Below are 20,390 nucleotides of genomic sequence, written 5' to 3'. Positions count from 1 at the left end.
AGAGCCGAGCAGGGCAGCCAGCTCTGCTCCCTCCCTCTCCCGACGTGCCAGCACCCCCAGCCTGGGAATTCCTGCAGCCACATCCCCTTTTCCTGCTCCTCCAGCCACCGGTGATGAAATCCCATTCATTTGTGCGAGCAACTGGAAGATTTATTGTAAATAAAGTTCTGCACATTACACAACTGGCTAAAAATCATAATTAGAGCTGCACTGGGGAACATGTTTTATTTATCCTGACAGTAGTCTGGCTCCAATAATCCTGCCGTGATAAATGTCCCGAAAGTTTGTGGAGTTGCAGCAGCTCCAGCCCTTATCACAGCCCTGGAAGTGGGAATTTCTGCCTGGGTTTGATGTGGCTCCCACAGCAGCACTCCAAACCAGCACCAGGCTAACTGGGAGCTGCTGGGAGTGCCTGAATCAAAGACCCCGAGGTTTTCCCACTGCTGCTGAAAGCCTGGCGGGGTCGCGGCCACGTCGGAGCGAATTATCGGGGCTGGGGGCTAGGGGGAAGTGACAGAGGGATTGGGAGCCCTGCAAGAGGGTCAGTGACACCAGTAATGGGATGCAGACATTCCCCAGCCCTCGCTGCTCTCCCAAGACTCCCAGGGCTGCTTTTTGCTTTTAAGCACAATTTCAGGCCCATAAAACATCAGAGATGGAATTGTTATCCCAGGCCTGCCAGGAGCCTCTGGAGGGACACGGGGGCTCTGTGCTGACGATGCTCCAGCTTCTCCTGCTCCCCATCTGCTCAGGGGCATTTCCAAATTTACCCCACTCAACCCCAGGGTTTTTATGGCTGCTCTGAGAGCCATAAAGGACTCTGAGTGCAATCAAATATTTATCTGGCTTTGCTCCTTCCTCAGGAAAAGAGGAGCCCAATCCACCTCCCATCCATGGGGGGCATCCCGAGAAGTGTTTCCACACAATCTCATCTGAATTTATGGGGAATTCCTCCTGAAATCTCAATTATTGAAGGCACCAAAAGCACCAAACCCATTTGTGGTCAGAATATCAGAGAGGCTGTGCCCAGCCCGGAGCCACAACTCCATCCCCTGCACAGGGGTCAAGCAAAATTTATCATCCAAAATATTTATGGTCCACAAATATTTGGGTCTCTGCTAAATTTAGAGCGGCCAGAAGATTTCCAGCTCTTTTGATGAGAAATAATTATTTACTTTGCTATAAAAAGAACATTCCAGCAACAAAGAGCTGCAGTGCTCTGATCCAGAGACCTCCAGATTCTTTCCCAGCTCCTGCTCCTCAGTGGCAGGGAACAGGAATGGCAATCCCAGGCTGGCTTTGCTTCATGGCAGGCAATTGTTGAATAAATACAATTCCAGAAGGGCTTTGTGCATCCTCCTGTCTGTAAAACAACACTTCCAACAGGAATGAATACCTGGATTACACTCATTTTTTGCAAGGCTGTCCTTAAAAGTGAGACCAAACAGGCTTTTCCATATTTTCCAAGGATTTTCCTCTTTTCCCAACACACACACAAACCTACCTGAGAAGCCTGAAGGGATAAAAAAATTTTAAAAAATAAAGTTTGGTTTCCTCCTCAGGAAGAGATTCCAGGGATGGGCTCCACATGGATCCCTGGGATGGGAGCCATGCTGCACATCCAGAAAAACTCAGGGATTAGAGAGCACCCAAACCATGCACTGCTGCCCCAGGAAAAGCTCCAATGAAACAGGGAAGAACATTGAAGTGCTGCAGAATCATGGAATTCCAGACTGGTTTGGGTTGGGAAGGACCTTGAAGCCCACCCGGTGCCACCCCTGCCATGGGGACACCTCCCACTGTCCCAGGTGGCTCCAACCTGGCCCTGGGCACTGCAGGGATGCCACAGCTGCTCTGGGCACCTGTGCCAGGGCCTGCCCACCCTGCCAGGGTAGGATTTATCCCAAATACCCCCCTGAAGCCCCTCTCTGCCACTCTGGATGAAGGAAGGACCCCCTTGGAGGGGGATGGAGCAGATCCTGCAGGCAGGAAAGGCAGGAACACCTCCAAGTGTCACCAACCTGGGAAACACCATTGTCATACACATCTGGAACCATTCAACAAGGAAAATCCATTCTTCTGGAACTGGGAAGCCTGAACTGAGCTGCAGTTCATCCTCTCAGCATCTCCTGTCTCTGCCAAGCTCATCCCGGGCGTTTCTGGCACCCAGGCCAGGCCAAAGGAACAGAGAAAAGGAGTCAGTGAAGTGCCTGAGAGCTCTCCAACTGCAGCACTCCACACTGCAACACCTCCTTTTCATCCATTTAGTGCTGGCAAACCAGCAAATGGAGAGCAGCAGAGGAAATTCTGCGTGGCTTTTGTCTGAAATTCAGAATGCTATCACCCTGCATCCTACCTGGAGGTGCTCTGATCCCATGGATTCCAGAAAAATCCCTGAGTTGTGCAGCTCATGCTTCACACAGACCTCTCAAGGATTCATCAGGACACCAGACATTAGGAGTTGTCACTAAAGGTTGCAGCCCAGGATTTATTTCAGAGCAGAATGCAACAGCTTCTCTACAAAAGGAGCCCGTGTGCATCCAAATCAAGCTGACACAGATACAAAACAAAGCCCTTGGAAACAGAATTCCTGATAAAAGCAGAGATTTTTGCAATTCATCCATCAAATTAAATAAGGAAAATGGCTTGGAGGAGAGGAAAGTTCAGCAAGTGTTCTGTGCAGTGAAGATTTTACAAAAAATGACAGACCCATCTTAAACCAACCTCTCGATTTAAAATACCACCACAACAACAAAACCACATTTTCAATGGGACTCCCATCATTTCGGGATGCCAAGCAGCTCATCCACATGGCAGGGAAGAAAACCTCCCAGCTGCTGGAGGAGTAGCACCCACCTCCTTTACTGGAGGAAGAGTTGGGATGAAGGTGTTGGGAAAGGTGAAAACCCCGACCCAGAATCTGCAGGAGCTCTTGGCTTCGCTGATGGACGACTGCAGAGCTCTTATTGCCAGGGCAGACAAATTTTTGGCACTTCTAAACCCAAATAATCACGCCTGTTTATATATAATCAAGCTTTCACCATGGCTTTAGTGCTGCAAACCCAATTAAGGGAGAATTTCTGCACTAGAGGAGCTGGAGGGGGTGAGGAACTGCAGCGTGATCCAAGCAGTGAAGACCAGAGGTGTGCAGGGATAAATATTCCCTTGTTCAGGAAGGGAAAAAAAAAGGAAAAGTCACCTCTGAAAAACAGGGATTTGCCTTCCCAATCCAAGCACCTGAGCTCTTGTAGCTCCCTCTGTCCTTTTATTGCTTCTGGAGGTCAGTGTGTTACACAGGTTTTGGTTTTGGTTTTGTTTGTTTGTTTGCTAAAAAACCAACAAAACAACGCACGATGATTTTTATTTTTGGAGCTATTGATAAAAACCCCTCACCTGATCTCTTGGAAACAAGACCCCAGTGCTGAGTGACTCCTGAGCTGCCAATGTTTGCAGTGCGTGGCGCCGTTAAAAATACGAAAAATTGGCAAAATGCACCCCCGGCCAAAAAAAAGGCTGAGAGAGGAGAGAAAAGCTTTTCCCAGCTGTAACATCTGCTCAGTCTGCCCTGCTGGCTGACAGAACCAACTTGCCAGCACTCCCCAGCAGGAACTTTTTGGAGCTGTTCTGTCCTTCCCTCTCCCCCAGCCGAGTCCCCGGGAGTCACCTCTGGCTCGTCACCTGCGGGAGGATGACGGGGGCACAGGCGATGCCAGCAAAAGACTCTGGGAAGTGCAAGTCCCTCTCCCACTCGTCCGTCTCGGTGTTGTAGACCTGCACGATGCTGGTCACGTTGTTCAGGTGCCAGTTGTAGCCCCCCACGATGTAAATCTTTTTTTCCAGGAGGCAGCAGCCGGCCTCCGACTGCCCCGCACGCATGGGGCTCACCGTGGTCCACTGGTCCGTCTCGGGGACGTAATATTCCACGGCCAGGACGTCGAAACACCGATCCACGTGGTCCATGCGACCTCCCAGGGCGTAAATCCTGCTGTTGGCACTGACCATGGCATGCAGCACCCTGGGCTCGTTCATGGGCGTCTTGAACTCCCACTGATCTGCGGCGGGGTCGTAGCAGTGCAGGGCCTTCTTGTCCTCCACGGAGATTCCGTAGCCCCCCGAGATGTAGAGCTTGTCCCCCACCGTGGCCCCGGCGTGGCCCCACGTCCTGCGCTTCAGGGAGCACACGTAGGTCCACTCGTTGTCCTTGGGGCAGTACTTCTCCACCGAGGCCAGGCTGCCCGAGCGGTTGCGGCCGCCGGTGGCGTAAACCATCCCGCGCAGGACGTTGAGCTGGAACTGGATCCTGCTCTCCTGCATGGCCTGGATGCGCAGCCACTGGTTGAGGTGAGGGTCGTAGCGATAGGAAACGTCCACGGCGCCCTCCCCACTGCGGTACTGCAGCTGCTGCCCTCCCACCAGGTAGACAAAGTTGTCCAGCACGGCCACGCAGGAGTGGCTGCTGCCCACCTCCATCTCGGTCAGCTCGCGGAACTGGCGCCCGCCGGCGTCGGGCAGGCAGAAGACCTTGGAGCTGACGGTGCGGTCGTTGTCGGTGTAGGGCGTGCCGCCGAAGGTGACGAGGGACAGCACGTCCGAGCGGATGGCCGTGCGCGGCGACTGCATCTCGTGCTGCCGGAAGGGCAGGATCTGGTAGTTGAAGGCCTCCAGCAGGTACTGGCGGCACAGCACGTCCTCCACCATGATGTCCAGGGTCTGCACGCTGTCCACCAGCTCCGAGGACTTCATGAGCGGGAAGCGGATGTGGCAGAGCACCTGGCTGGCGCTGGCGCGGCGCGCGGGCTCGAACTGCAGCCAGCGCACGGCGGCGCGGAACAGCTCGATCTCGCTGCAGCTCTTGAGTTTGTTGCTCTGCAGGAAGAACACCAGGCGCTCCAGGGGCAGGTGGAGGAAATCCTCCTCCTCTGAGATCTGCAGGAAGTGCCTGAAGGTGAAGGCGTCCACGGATTCCTTGAGGGAGGCCAAGCTGAAGGTGGTGGCCATCTGGCCGATGTTGAGGCACGTCTCCACGCTCATGGCCGACTTGAGGAACTCCTCGCACAGCTCCACCACCGGCACCATCTGCAGGAAGACGGCGGCTCCCAGCACGTCCTGGATGCAGTCGAGGTCCAGGGTGACCTCGGCGCTGTAGGCGAAGTCGATGATGTGCTTCAGGCCCTTGGCGGACACGCCTTTGAGCTCGATCACGTCCTGGCTGGCTTCTCTCATCCCGCCCGTGAACATGGCCCTGCAGGTCAGCAACACAAACACAAAAATCCCCCCCTGCTTCAGCAAGAGATGCAGCACCTCGGAATTGGATTTTATTGAACACTCTGATTCTCTCGGGGTGGGGAAAGGGGGGAATAAATCAAGGTTAAATCTCTACGAGCCAGGAGAAATGAGAGTGTGCAATGACTTACATAAGGCTTGCATAAACAGTGCACTGAGGAGGAATATTCAGCAACTGGAGAAGTTTTTCAATCCCGCTGGCAGCAGGAATAGGAGCAGACCACAGGACCAAGCTCCAGGAAGAGGCAGAGCTGCCAGAGCAGGGAGTGAACAATTCTGGACACCAAAGAATCCAACCAAAAAGGATCCCACGGGATCTGAGGCAGCAGAGACTGGCAGCTGTACTCTGAGGGGGTTTAGGTTGAAGATTTGGGGGCACAAGGAAGGAACACACCTGTGGTGGAAGGCCAGTGATTCCTGGCAGCAAAACCTTTAGGCCCTGTGATCCTGTTACCTCGCAGGGAACTACGAAATGGCTCAAAAATTGCAGGTGCAACACATCTCATGAACAGCTTTGGTCTTCCAGCAGAACCTCCCCTCCAAGGCTCCCTCCCAAGGCCTGGAAAAATGGGAGCTGCAGCCCCTGCAGCAGGGGGCTGACAGGCAATTAAACAAAAATGGGGGGGAAAGGCTCAGTTACAGCACAGCTGCGAGCACATCGCTCGCCTGGGCCACGCAGAGCTCGGGCCCTGGATCACCTCCTGGGGAGGCTCCTCAATTCCACAGGAAGCACATTCCACACCCAGCCCTGCGAGGCTGCAGCTCCCAGCGCCGGGGGCGGGATGGGGATGGGGCTGCACTTGTGGGGTTTGGGCCCTTTTTGCCCCTTTGGGCCCTTTTTGCCCCTTTGGGCCATTCCCAGCCCTGGTTCCAGGAGGGTTTTGTTGCCCAGGGGTGGCTGGGGGTGGAGGTTTGCACCCCATGGTGCTCAAGGAGCAGTGGCAGAGCAGTTGTGGGTCAGGCAAAGTCAGAGCAGGTGACATGGAGTGACACGGGGTGACGTGGAGTGACACCACTCCCTGCCACTGCACACCCGTCCCAGCAATCCACGAAATGTCACACAAAAGGTCTGAAAACTGCACTTTTGGGGCTGTTTTTTTTCCACCTGCTCTTTTCCATGGGAAAGGTAAACCCATGGTGTCACCAGAGCTGCCTGTGCCGACTCCAAGGTGAGAGTCAGCCCCAAAAAATGCTGAGCAGACCCTGCATGGACAAGGGAATAAAGGAATATCTTGGGAACGCTGTCAAAAGACAGGAGGTCCAAGTTTCCTGTCCAAACCAGGCTAGAAAACCTGCTGCCTTCCAGCATAAACCCAAGAAATCCTAAATGAGCTCAATAAGGAAATATCTGCACGTGAGATCAGCCTGCTGTAACCCAGTGACCAGGAACGCTGTTCCCAATTATTTGTCCGTGCAGCAGATGAGAGCATTCTGCAGAAATCCCAGCACATCCCCTGTCCCAGCCCTGATCCCTCACCCCTGAGGACACCCAGCCACGTGTGTGCTCCTGCACCAGCTGAGCAGGGAGAGGAAAGCCTTTATTGTTGCCATGCTGAAGACAAATCATCCACTAGAATGCTCAATTCCCTTCCAAAGTGTTATGGTTCTAAAATGCTGATTATATAAATGCCTCAATTTCACTCTTTTCCCTCCCCCTTCCTGCAGGAAAAAAAAAACAAAAAAAACACAGAGTGTTTTCAAAATCTGGATTATTCTGCCATTGTTCCCCAGGACAACCTTCTGGAGCACCACTGAAGTTCTGAGGAGGAACCCACTCAGCAATTAAATTCTGACAGTGAAAGCACCCTGGCAGTGGCCCTGCACCCAGCAGGGAGGAACAAACCAGTGCCATCAGCAGCTGGGGAGAGCAGCTCCAGGATGGATTTTGTGCCTGCTCAGTTTGGAGCCCCCATCCCTGGAGGTGTCCAAGGAATTCCTGGACATGGCACTCAGTGCTCTGGGCTGGTGACAAGGTTGAACTTGATGACCTTGGAGATCTTCTCCAACCTCAACCACAATTCAGTGACAGAGGCAAGATGGATGGAACTCCTATTTTCACTCAGGACTGAATTCCCTGCCCTGCAATTGGCTCCCTCTGCATTAATTTGGCTGCAGGAACTCCTCGAAGTGCTTCGGTTTTCAGCCCACACCAGCTGGGACAATTCTCCCAGACCTTCTGGGACCACACGTGGTGCTCTCAGCCCAGGGGCAGGGAGCCCCACAGACAGAGCAGAAGTGGCTGAAGAGAACAGGAGGATGGGATGCCTCATTTTGGAGCCTCACTGCCACTTCCAAATCAGCTCAAGTGGCTCCAACAGCAAAAGCAGCACCAACACCTGCCCAGGTGGGGTCAAAACCTGATTTTGGGGCTCCTGCCTCGGCCCAGCAGCTGCAGCTGAACAAACCTGAGTGCAGAGGGACTGATCCTGAACCTCTACCTGCCTGCAGGACACCCGTGGAGCAAACCAGATCTCCAAAGGCTTCTGTAGGGTGGGACTTTTGGGGTGTGGTGGGGAGGTGGGGGCAGGCAGGATGGGAAGACAGCAAATCCACAGGAAAGGTGAAAGTGCCTGCTTCCCTATGGGAATCTCACCTGAAATAGTCACTGCAGGCAGCCAAGACAACTTTATGAACCTGAAACACTTCATTATTTATAGTGAGGATGACATCAAGCAGCTGAGCCTGGGCTCGGAGCGAGGCCAGTCCCTGCAGCAGCGTGGTGCTGTGGCCAGGAGCAGAGAACGTGCATTTCAGGGTGCTGTTCTTGTCAGCCATGCTAAAAACAGAACAAGAGAGACAGGCTGGTTTGAAATGAACACAGAATGTCAGATACCCCCACCCAGCCAGATGGGGACACACGGGAACTGGCACCAGCTGGAAGGCAAATTCCCACCTCAACAGCCACCCAGAGAACACCTCGAGCTCCCTTCTCCCAGCACAAAACACTTCCACGTTTTCCAGACATCCTCTGGCACTGCCACAACCCTGCAGCACACATGGAGCTCCAGACACCACCCAGACATCCCCTGGGGCCACAACCTCCAAGGAATGTTGGTGTCTCCACTCTAGGCTGCCCCAGAGTCCACCCTGACCTCCACTTCAACCACGGCACAGTTGCTGCTTCTCCTCACCACCTTCCCTGCCTGCAGCTGCTGGATTCCCTGCTCCAGCCAAGGACAACCCTGCCAGCCCCATTTGATCCTTCCCTTCTGCCTGACCCCCCAGGAGAGGAGCAAAAAGCAAAATATTGCACGGCACTGGCTGCCCTGGATAACGTCAGCTGTTGGAGCTGCACTGTCAACAGTCCCCTCCCAGCACAAACATCTCCCTGCTTTTCCCAGTGCCTCTCACACGTGTTCCCCAGCAGCATCCCGGGATCTGCCTGCCCTCAGATGCACTTGTCAGTGGGAACAGCAGGAGCCCTGCTCCAGGGGAACAGCCTGGGGGATGCTCTGCAAAGAGCAGGATCCACTGCAGGATTCCCTGAGCCCGCTCGTGGGAAATGCCAAATCCATTTGTGAAATTTAATCCAGCTCTGACCGACTTTTCAGGATGGAGATGCTGTGTGCTCCTGGGGAGAAAACACAGGGATCAATATTCAGGATGTTTCCAGGAGCATCCTGCTGCTTGGTCCCTGCATTTTTGAGGAATGTTTCATGGAAAACGTGACCTCAATAAAAAATCCCAAGGAGATTATCCCGAGGCTGGGAAGGTGTGTGAGCTGCTCCCAAATCCACAGTGGGAGAGTGCACTTAGAGGGAATTATCATCACTATTATTATTATTTAGGTGGAATAAAGCAAGGGAGCCAAAAAGGAGTAGGCTGGGTTGAGTAATCCCAGGGTTTGCTCCAACCCTCCTCCCTAAGAACTCCCTGGAACAACAACAGCCACACACAATGGACCAAAGGAGCCGGCGAGGTCAGGGAAGAGTCAGGGAGATGGGATAACAAAAAAAGGGGATGTAAACAATCCTCAAACAATGAGGGACAAGGGACAGGGCTGCTCCTATCGGGTTGCAATTTCCTGCAAGCTTTAGGGAGAGGGAGCCAGGGGAAATCTGGGATGTCCATCAGAGCACTGGGAGCTCTGGAGCTCGCTGGGATGCACAAAGCAAACCTTGGCAGGCTGGTTCGAGCTCCTCAGGCTTGGGAATGCGCCTCAAAATCCATGGGAGCTCCTACTGGGATGGCTGGTGGTGCTCAGCTGGGGTGGGCTGGTCTGAAACCCCCACCCTAAAATCACAGCACTCTAAAGAGCCTCAGAGCAGAGCGTGGAGTATTCCTGGCTGGAATAAAAAGGATTAGCAAAAAGGCAGCTGCTGACAGGACCTTTATCCACACTCTGCAAGCCAAGAAATGTCTGTCCACTCCTCCTCTTCCCGAGGAAAAAAGAGGGAAGAGATTGGAGGGATTCTCAGCACGTCCAACCCCTTTCCCTCTCTGCTCTCTGGAACCTGGATTTGCTGGGGGAGGAAGGAGGAAAGGTCCAGCAGCAGCACAAAAGCCACAGCTCCAGGCTGGACAGGTAAAATCCACAGGGATGGATCCAGCAGGAGCCCAAAGTCCTGAGTTGTTGTCACTCTGTCACACTCCATCTCTGCAGGAGTCTCCTCATGGGAATTTTCCTCCATTTTTTGGGGGTTTTTTTTTGGTATTGATTTCAAACATTCCTCTTCCCAGCCTTGGGGTTCATCCCTATGGGAATGCTGTCCCTGGATCCACAGGCAGCACAGGTTCAAACAATGAGCATCACCTGCACAAATATTCCTTTTATTCTTCCTTCTCCTCAATTCAGTTTTACAGGATTAGCTCAGGGCAGGTTGGCCCATCTGTGTAGAATAAAGGTGTTTGGATTTGGGATTCACTTCAACAGGTAATGGAAGAGCTACTCCAGGAAAAACTCAGTGTTCTGGCTCCTTTGTCTATTTACAGGGATAGAATAAAAGGATCCAATGATTACACAATACCCTGAAGGAGGAAAAAAAAACAAAGTAAAACAAAAGAAAAGCATCGCTAATGTCCAGTAAAAAAAAAAAAAAAAAAAAAAAAAAAAGATTTTAGGGAGGGGAAAAAAACCCAAAAGGATTTTAAGGAGGGGGAAAAAAAAAGCTGGAAACAAAACAAAATCCACACAAAGCATGAAAAATCAAATAAGGGATTTATGGAAAACAAAGAGGGAGGAGGAGAGGTGAGAGAACAGCACCAAGAGGTGTTTGCTCTGCGGGGAGAAAAAAGGGATTTGTGATAAGAGCAGGCTTGGCTGGGCATGGGAGCACGCCTGAATCCACGGCCTTGGCTCCCACCCCAGCACGGGGAATGGAGGAAGAAGAGGAGCAGCAGTTGGATGCCAGAGAGTGAAAAATAAATATATAAAACCCCGGAGCACAAAAGGAAGCCTTGAACATGTGAGAGCGCCTTTGTGAGGCTGTCGCTATCTCATCCCAGATCTCCAAATGCCGTGTACTTGTTGCTTAACAATTTGTTACAGCAGGAACAGCCTGGAAGACAAAAACTTGGGAAGAGTTTTGTCTCCTCCTCCTCCTCGCAGCTCAGAACGTGCCCCGGGAGATAAAAGCCTTTCAGCACAACAGGGAGAAAGTGTTTATTCCTCTGCTTCCCTTTCCTCGAGAGGCAGGGCTGGAGAGCTTCTGGAATTTTCCTTGGGATGCTCCTCTTTGTCCTCAAAAAGATGGAGTTTCACTGGGCAGAGAGTCCTTCAACAGCTCGGCTCAGAGTGGGGTCAGTTGTGGGGCTGCAGCCGAATTTCTCCGTTGGAAAAACGCAGGACACAAAAATCACACCCACGGTGGGCATCCCAATGGCAGAGACCCCAACACCCCACAGCAGAGAGCCCAACACCCCACGGCAGAGAGCCCAACACCCTGCCACCAGCAGGGCCTCTCTGGTGGCTCTATGGGCACAAAGGTGCCTTTGCAGAATGGGATTCCCACTTTCCATATGGGAACAGCTGTCAAAGGGAGCTTTATATCCATGGCACGCACGGCGGGGGCAGCTGGAATCCGACAGCAGCGAGCCAGGAGGGCGATGCCTCTTGGGCAGCAGCCTCAGAGGCTCTGGGAACATCCCTGGGAACATCCCTGGGAACATCCCTGGTACCCCAGTTGCAGCCAGGAACAAGTAGTGGGATTGAGGATTTGTCTCCAGCCGCTGCTCTGCAGCCAGATTGCTTCCAATCCTCTGCGCTCAGGGTAGAGCTCAGAGTGGGGGAAACCAACCCTGGGCTGAACCCTGGCGCTGGGGAGGGCGTGGAGGTGTCCCAGAGAGGGTTAAGGGAGTGGTTGCAGGCAGGGAAGGCAAACAGGGCCAGAAATGCTCCTGCTGCTGCACCCAGAGAGGAGCCCTCACCCCCGGCTCACCCAGCTCGGGCTCTGCTCACGCATTTCCCAGCAAGGAACGCTCGGGTTTTGACCAAAACCAGATGCAGAGAGGAGGCACCTGGACACCCCAGAGGCCTCTGAAGCGGAGATGTTGAGGGCCACACTTCAAGAATCAGCTCAGGCACAAAGAACATCCCAAGAACAAGCGGCCCCTGGCGCTGCCTCCTCCGTTCCCCACGGCGTCACGTGGAAGCCGAGATGAGTTTCGAGCTAATGAATCATTTTTACCAAATCTGTGCTGATGATTAAAAACATCAAAGCTGGAATTAAAGGCTTACCAAGCATGAGTTCATATTTCAGCATGTTTGCAACCACTGCTCGAGTACAAGTGGAGAGAATTAGAGCAGGACAGATTGTAACATTTTAGTGATTGAATTAAGGGAGAAAAATCTGCCTGTCGTGTTCCTCCTCTTCTTTTACAACATGGAAGGAGGGGCACTTTGGTGCTCTCCATCCCAGCTCAGCATCCCCACATTTTCCCACTCTTTGGGCAGGTGGTGCTGGGTAATTTTTCATCCAGGAGAAACTGGAGGGGGTTTGGCAGGATTCCTGAGCAGGGCAAACTTCCAACAGCCAAACTCTTCCATAAGCGCCAGCTCCAGAGGTGGGACCCTGCAGGGAAGGGCTGGGGGACAGGAGGGGAAGGGGGAAAAGCAGCAGAATGTGTGGAAAAGCACCAGGCATGGAGTGGCACAGCTTTTCCAAGGCTAAACAAAAAGAGCTGGGATTGCAGAATAGCCAGCAAGGCACCTGCAAGGGATTTTTTGTGGTGAGAGAAGCAGAACTCCCATAAAGCTGGAGAGTAACTTTATTTAGAACATAAGGTATGAATATTAAGGCCTTTCTTTAGGAACCTTTGACAGGCAGCATTATAGATATTTTAATAATGCAAATCATTTAATGCCTTTAGTTTCATGCCCAAGTAAAAAAACACATTTAGATTCTGATTTTTAAACTACAATTAAGACACTTAAAATCAAAACAAAAGTCAAACTCCCTCAGATAAGTCACTGGTAGCCATGGTGACTGTAATATTTCAGATCCTGAGGCTTTATATCACATGCCCAAATGATGAAAATGAGTTTTCAGCACTTCACACTCACAAATGCTACGTTAGGGCAGAAAGGCTGAGCCCTTCCCTGCGGATTTGCTGCTTCCCAGACTCTCAGCTGGGATTTGGGGAGAATGTTCCTGTGGCCTTTGCATCCCTCTAAGAAGGCACAGCGAGGAGTTTCCTTGGAAGTTTGAGGGCAAGGAAGATGAGGCACAAAAATACCTGCCCTGTTAACCTACTTCTGCTCCCAACAGCACTCACAGCCTTTCCTGGCCAAATTAGAGAACCACAAGAAGCACTTAATGATCAGCAACTAATTAAATATTAACACTCTGAATGAAGGGGATGTTTTCCAGCGAAACAAAATCATCCTCAAGAAAGATATGGGTGAAAAAAAAAAAAGTGTTTAATCGATTTCTTTGTTCCCTTTTCCAACTCCTTCCCTTAATTTCTCCCATTTCCCTCCTCTGCCTCCGCTCATTTTCCACTCCTGACACCATCTCTTTCATCAAAGTAATAAATAAAAGGAGAGAGCCTGAGACTAATATCGCTGTTTAAAAGTGACTGGCAATTTGCAGGGCTCAAATAAAGAGATTACAAATGGGGCTGAGTTTCAGGAGTGAAAATAATGGACCTCTGGAAAACGCCTCAAGTGCAACAGCAAAGTTTGAAAAGTCTCCAGCCTCAAAATTTAAGGGAATTTATTGTTTGGCAAAGGGAGAGCAAAGAAACAATTCACTATTTAAGAGAGAGAAAGGACAAAGCCCAGCAAACAAAGGGTTTTTTAAGTTTTTTCAGGGCCCCAGAGGCTGGTTCCTCCTCCAGCAGCCGGACTGGTCAGCACTGGCAGGGGACTGGGCACTGCTGGGCTCCCACACTGACCACTGCCAGCCAGCCCAGGCCTGACTCAGCCCTGCAACTTCATGAAAACAGCAATTAAAGCTGGATTTCACAGAAGCCAGGAGGCACCTGGTTCATTTTCCAGCGCTTTCTGTCTCAGGTCCTGCTGTTCTCCTGATTTCTTTATCTGCATCCCATTTCCCCCAGGCTGGAACCAAGGACACCCTGGAGCCCAAAGGTAAAGCTAGCAAGAAGCTTTTCAATTTATTTATTTGTTAAATATTACTTTTTTAATGCTTTTAGAAGTCTCAGACATTTCCAAAATCTCTGTTTTTCTTTTCTTCTGAGCCGGGCTCGCTCGGGGCCCAGCAGACACACACGAATTTTATTCTGCTCCCAGGCATCAATCAGGAGGTTGTTTGCAAGCCAAAGGAGGTGGGATTTTGGTTTCTGCACTAATAAAACTGGATGGCTGTCAAAAAGCTGGCTGGCCTGGTAAAACAGAGCAGCAAAAAAAGTGGAGGGTGAAAGATGTGAACGTGTTCAACTCTGCCACCGCCCGGGGTTCCAACGTGAGGCTCTGGGCAGGACATGCTGTACCCAGGAAAAATTCTGGGGGGGAAGAAAAACAAAAAAACAAAAAAAAAACAAAACAAAAGGAACCAAAAAACCCCAGAATCAGATTTTTTAAATGTTTCTGCCACAGAGCCAGAGGCATCTTTGCGCTGATGCAGTGGGAAAAGCAGTTTGGTGCTGGTTCTTCAGCAGCCAGAAGGAGCAGTGGACTCTCAGGTGAGAGGTCCATGAGCCCCCAGGTTTGGACACCAGGGCTTGGAGGGGCAAAAATGTCACAGTGAGATTAATGACAAGGATTTGCCATTTCTCTTTTTTCATATTTAGAGCTACCACAGAGGGTTTTGTCCTGTCCTGGGCTTTTCCTCAGTCCCAGCTAAGAGGTGACAGCTGGAGAGGTGACACTCCTCACCAGCCATCCCTGCCCTGTCACCACCTCGACTGAAAAGGGGAGGATGCTCCCCCAGCCCACAAACTTGATGATTATTTTTTGTCAGCTCCAAACCTAATCCCTCTGAGGCAGGAACAAACAGAGCAAACACAAAAATCACTGTGGCAGGCAGAGGCAGTGTGACAGCAGTGACAGAGCCAGGCACACAGGGACTCTCAGAGCGTGGAGTTTACAACCCATAAAATCCATGTACACCCCAAGCTGGGGCTTGTTACACACTCAATACTCCCTGACAGCTCTGCCTTAAACACTGCACGTTTCCCCAGCTTAGGGTCAAACCCTGCAGTGCAAAAAGTGAAATTAGAGCGGTGCCACGTCCAAACCAAGCCAAAAATGCGAGCTGTGCCCTGCTGATGGAACAGCCCGAGGGAGCAGCGGGTGCTCCCGAGCCTCTCCCAGCAGTGCAAAGGCCGGGAGGCACCTAGTGGTGTCAGGAAGCACAGCAGAGCCACCAAGGCCACCCCAAAAGTGTCACCTGGGCCACACAGGCACTGCTGGACACTGCCCTCGTGCCCTGCGCCCGCTCCAGTGCCACCCTGCCACCCCTGGGAGCCAAGCTGATCCATGGCATGATGTCCATCCCACAATCTGCCAGGACCTGCCAGCTCTGGGAGCCCAGCAGAGCTGATCCATGGCATGATCTCCATCCCAAAATCTGCCAGGACCTGCCAGCTCTGGGAGCCCAGCAGAGCTGATCCATGGCATGATCTCCATCCCACAATCTGCCAGGACCTGCCAGCTCTGGGAGCCCAGCAGAGCTGATCCATGGCATGATCTCCACTCCAAAATCTGCCAGAACCTGCCAGCTCTGAGAGCCCAGCAGAGCTGATCCATGGCATGATGTCCATCCCACAATCTGCCAGGACCTGCCAGCTCTGAGAGCCCAGCAGAGCTGATCCATGGCATGATCTCCATCCCACAATCTGCCAGGACCTGCCAGCTCTGAGAGCCCAGCAGAGCTGATCCATGGCATGATCTCCATCCCACAATCTGCCAGGACCTGCCAGCTCTGGGAGCCCAGCAGAGCTGATCCATGGCATGATCTCCATCCCACAATCTGCCAGGACCTGCCAGCTCTGGGAGCCCAGCAGAGCTGATCCATGGCATGATCTCCATCCCACAATCTGCCAGGACCTGCCAGCTCTGGGAGCCCAGCAGAGCTGATCCATGGCATGATGTCCATCCCACAATCTGCCAGGACCTGCCTGGGCTCTGCACAGGTCAGTGACCTCTGGGTCACCTTCCCTGTGGGGACAGTCCATGCCAGCTCTGCCAGCAGCTCTGGCAGGGTCCCCAGTGCAAGGAGCCCACTCCCCACTTTGTCCCACACCCGCATCCCACTCCACACCTGGGGAGAAGTCAGGAAAGTTCCAGCTTTTCCCGAGGTCCCGGGAGCAGAGCCTGTGCCAGGCTGTTTGTGCAGCAGGATTGCACAGCCCGGGCAGTGTGGCAATAGAGCAGGAGCAGGTACGTGCAGAGCAGGTGCTCCTCTCCCCTCCCTGCACCTCCACCCTCCAGATTAGAGCCTGGCAGCTGCCAGGGAGCTCAGGCAAAAGCAGCACAAAGTGATGGAACAGCACAGAGCAGCAGCAAACAAAGAGCCCCCATTCCTTCCATGGAAATGAAGGAATTGGTGTTTTCCAGCATTCAGCATCAAATTCCAGCTCAAATCTGCTTGCAGCCCGTTCCTCTCCTGAGCTGAACCCTCTGCACTCAGGTTTGTCCCCATCACAACATCGTTTTCTCTCCCAGCTCCACAGGCAGCTTTGTCCTGCACAGGCTTTGTGCCACCCTGCCCTGAACAGAGCCCCCCAAGGCCACCAGAACAGCTTCTCTTCAAGATCCCGAATTTCTGTGCAACTCCAGCATTTCTGAATAAATGAGAAAGTGGGAGAGACGCTTTAACCACGTCCTGCTGTGCAAGGCTCCTCCTTGCAAAGCCACACAACACTCAGAGGTGGGACAGGAACCTGTAAAGCATCCCCCAAGTTTACTTTTGGTCTAAATAAAACCCCCAACACTGTGAGAGCAGGCAGCAGTTATTTTTACAGTGATTCAGTTCGAGCATAAACATTTACACCACGTCTACCAGATCTAACAACTAAATCTGTCTGAAACTTGCCATGTGGCAGAGGATAGATCATAGAAACCCCACAAAAACTCCACTTCAGCTCCAAAAGGGAAAAAAATACCAAGCCTGATTGAAGGGTGAAGCTGTAGGAGATGACAGGAACACCAAAGCAAGGCAGGCTCCCAGCCCTTCTCTTCCCCCCTTTGTGGTTTTACTCCATCCCCCTGGACATTTCTCTCCTTGCCACCACTTTCTCAGAAGGAATAAAGTTTGGGAAGCTCAGGTCAGCATTCCCCCAGATATTTGTGAGAAGACCTTGCCTGTTCATCCTGGTTTTCACAGCTTCAGTGAGTGCTTCAAGGGATTACTCCCAATTAATTCCTCAGCAGCTCTCTGGACACCTCAATTAATTCCCATGGAAAGGCCTGCAAAGGGACATTCTCTCCAGCATCTGGGATGATGTTTTTTTCCCAGATTTTTGTGACCCTGCTTTGCACAGCCCCACCTCACCAAGGCTGCAGCAATGATGGCTCAAGTACAGAAGCTTCTCCTGCTGAGAGGGTCCCAAAAGGTTCCAAGTTTCCTCTCCCCGATCCCAAAGCACAACCCCCAGTGCTGCAGAGTGAATTCTGCAGCCTGAAACTCTCCCTCTACGTGATAAAGAGGGCTGGGAGTAAAATATGAAACCTAATTGTAAGTCATGAAATTCTACCCAAGGAGGAAGAGAGGAGGAAAAAAAAAACCACCCAAACCTCAAGTTTATTTCAAAATAGAAGATTGGGACAATTTGCTTTTCAATGGCCAGGAGTGGCTTTATCTGGTGCCATCAGCGTGGCCTTTTGTCCCCAGGTCTGGCACAGCCTGTTGTGTGTTGGATGAAAGGGCAGGAGCCCAGCAGAGAAGTGAATTTTCCTGCTCCGGGGCAGCCCCGCAGCTCCCGGGCAAGGAAGCAATTCCAAAGATGGAAATTCTGCCCGTGGTGTTGGAGCTGCAGTGCACCATCCAAATGGCATGTGGGAAAGAGCCCCGAGCCTCTGTCCTCCTGCCTCAGAGGGCAAAGAAGTACAAAAATTCACTTAAACAAGGAATCATTGCTGACAGGGAATGCCCTTGGAATCCTCCTCATGCTCCACAGCACATCCAAAGTCCTCCATCAGGTTTCTCCTCGTATTTCCCCAATAAATCCACCTTCAAACAAGTTAAAAAAAAACCTTTAAGCTGCCGGCCCACAAGAAGCAGGATCCAAACTTGAACGGGCTTTGCTTTAAAATTAACAAAGAAAATAAACACACAGCAATAGGGAACATGACGGAGCTGCAGCTCGGGGGAATAAAACTGCTGCAGCTCCAGCCTGGGTGATTTATCACAGCCCTGAAACAAATTACTTCCATTTCTCACTGCTGCACACCCAGGGAACTCCCAAGTGCCAGGGGAGAAGTGCTACCAACACCTGGAGTGAGAAGTGCTGGGATTCCTGTCTGAGAAAGGAAAGGGAGGTGCAGAGGGATAAAATGAGATGCTGCAGGTGACACAGCACGGAGCTTCACAGAGCACAGATGGTTATTAGGGGGAAAAAATAGAATATATCTATAGGTGAGGATTCAGAGAGGCTTCTGCAGACTGAGCAATGCCTGGGAGAGCTTCCCCTCCGCGGTGTGACACGCACGGGGGGTTATCTCAGGAGGCAGCGCTGGAAGCTGAGGATAAACGGTGCTTTGAAGAGAAGTGACAGCCAGACAGCAGCAGCAAAACATCCCCGAGACAGACAGCACAACTGCCCCAGACAGACAGACACCACAACTGTCCCAGACAGACACCACAACTGTCCCAGACAGACACCACAACTGCCCCAGACAGACAGACAGACACCACAACTGCCCCAGACAGACACCACAACTGCCTGAAACAGACACCACAACTGCCAGAGGACCATCCGACACAAACCCAGGTTGGTGAGACAGGGAAACCCTGGGAACAGAAACTCCTCCGTGAGCAGGTACCACCTGCAACACCCAGAGCATCACCCTGATAGGTACCACAAAACCCTGACAGGTACATCAACCTGACAGGTACCACAAAACCCTGACAGGTACCACATCACCCCAACTGACACATCACCCTGACAGGTACCACCTGCCCTGTGCTCCCTTCAAAGCCTGAGTAACCCTCCCAAAATCAGGGACTGGGGGTCTGCAGGCACAGCAAAAGTGGATGGGGGCAGCAGAATGGGCCTGAACCACCAAAAATTGGGTGTCTCTGGAAGTGCTACACCTGGTGTCTCCATAAACCCACAGAGCTGGTGGCTCCACAGACCTGACCCAGGGTGGGACTCACTGGGTGGATTCACTATAGGATTCACTAGAGGATTCACTAGAGGATTCGCTATAGGATTCACTGTGTAGATTCACTGTAGGATTCACTGTAAGGATTCACTATAGGATTCACTATAGGATTCACTGTCTGGATTCACTGTATAGATTCACTGTATGGATTCACTATAGGATTCACTGCAAGGATTCACTGTAGATTCACTGTATGGATTCACTATAGGATTCACTATAGGATTCACTGTAAGGATTCACTGTAGATTCACTGTAAGGATTCACTGTCTGGATTCACTGTATGGATTCACTATAGGATTCACTGTCTGGATTCACTGTAGGTTTCACCATAGGATTCACTATAGGATTCACTGTAGGTTTCACCATAGGATTCACGCTATTTTCTGCTTCAGAGCTTCCCCCAAACCTCAGCCTCCCTCCTCACACACCCCACGAGCAGCAGCGTCGCTGCTCATCACGATCCTTCCCTTCCCGCGGGGCCCGCTCAGGACAATCCCCGCCTCGGGTACACCGAGCACCGGGTAAACCGGGCACCGAGCACCGGGCCGTGCTGCCGCCCGCCAGCGCCCCCGGGCAGCGGCTCTCGGTGCGGCCGGGCCCGGGGGAGGCGCGGAGCCCCGCGGGCCGATGGGGCCCGGCCCCGCTGCCCGGCCTAGGCCGCGCCGGCCCCGCTCACCTGCTCGGCCGCTCCGCACCGAACTCGGCCCCTCCGGACTCCGCCATCGCCGAGCGCCGCCGCCGCCGCCGCCGGTGCCGCGGGGGAGGCAGCGGGGCTGCCGCGTTAAAGGCGCAGCAGCGGCGGGGACCGGGAGCCGCGGGCTCCGCTGCGAGCCCGCCGGGCCTGGCGCCGCCCCGCCGCCACCGCCGTGTCACCGCCCCGCCGAGAGCGGGGCTGGCACCTCTGCCCGGGGATGGGGGCTGGCACCTCCCTGCAGGGCTGGGGGGCTGGCACCTGCTCCCGGGGCTGGGGGATTGGGGGCTGGCACCTCTGTCCTGGGCTGGGGGATTGGGGGCTGTCACCCCTGTCCTGGGCTGGGGGACTGGGGGCTGTCACCTCCCTGCAGGGCTGGGGGACCGGGGTCTGTCACCTCTGTCCTGGGGCTGGGGGATTGGGGGCTGTCACCTCCCCATGGCCGAGGGGATCGGGGGTCTGTCAGCCCCCAAACTGCGGGGACCAGGACTCTGTCACCCCCCCGAGTGAGGACTTTGAGGGTCTGTCACTGCCTCCTGGCTGGGAGGACTTGAGGTTCTTCCCGCGGGATGTCCCAGGAGATGTCACCGCCCTGCAGCTGCGGGGTCGAAGGGCTCTGTCACCACCTCACAGGCCACCAGCTCCTTCCCTCCGAGCATCATCCAGGTGATGTCCTTCTTCGCTGCA

The 20,390-nt window shown here is 52.9% G+C and overlaps 1 protein-coding gene across 2 annotated transcripts; it reads right to left on the bottom strand.

Annotated features, from left to right (window-relative positions):
• Positions 1-3,520: 3,520 nt before the first annotated feature.
• On the bottom strand, positions 3,521-19,767 carry KLHL26 (kelch like family member 26). Of its 2 annotated transcripts, XM_050986144.1 has the most exons (3): positions 19,689-19,767; positions 7,877-8,059; positions 3,521-5,242 (listed from the first exon to the last, which is right to left on the bottom strand). In XM_050986144.1, the coding sequence occupies exons 1-3, from the start codon at positions 19,733-19,735 to the stop codon at positions 3,661-3,663; spliced, it is 1,812 nt and encodes a 603-aa protein (XP_050842101.1). In that variant the 5' UTR covers positions 19,736-19,767; the 3' UTR covers positions 3,521-3,660. The 2 variants fall into 2 exon arrangements, with proteins under 2 accessions (XP_050842101.1, XP_050842102.1); XM_050986145.1 differs by lacking the exon at positions 7,877-8,059 and having other exon boundaries at positions 19,689-19,746.
• Between the last annotated feature and the right edge of the window lie 623 nt (positions 19,768-20,390).

The sequence above is a fragment of the Serinus canaria genome, chromosome 28 (assembly GCF_022539315.1).
Source record: "Serinus canaria isolate serCan28SL12 chromosome 28, serCan2020, whole genome shotgun sequence".
Lineage (NCBI taxonomy): Eukaryota > Metazoa > Chordata > Aves > Passeriformes > Fringillidae > Serinus > Serinus canaria.
The sequence above is the reverse complement of the archived record's forward strand: the minus strand, read 5'-3'. Positions and strand labels throughout refer to the sequence as shown.

Bases quoted from the DNA above. Each gene is read 5' to 3' on its own strand.
- KLHL26 (XM_050986144.1), bottom strand. From the start codon at position 19,735: ATGGCGGAGTCCGGAGGGGCCGAGTTCGGTGCGGAGCGGCCGAGCAG. The intron at 8,060-19,688 runs GTGAGCGGGGCC...TTCTGTTTTTAG, and splicing joins GGTGCGGAGCGGCCGAGCAG to CATGGCTGACAAGAACAGCA. The intron at 5,243-7,876 runs GTGAGATTCCCA...GCTGACCTGCAG, and splicing joins GCCTGCAGTGACTATTTCAG to GGCCATGTTCACGGGCGGGA.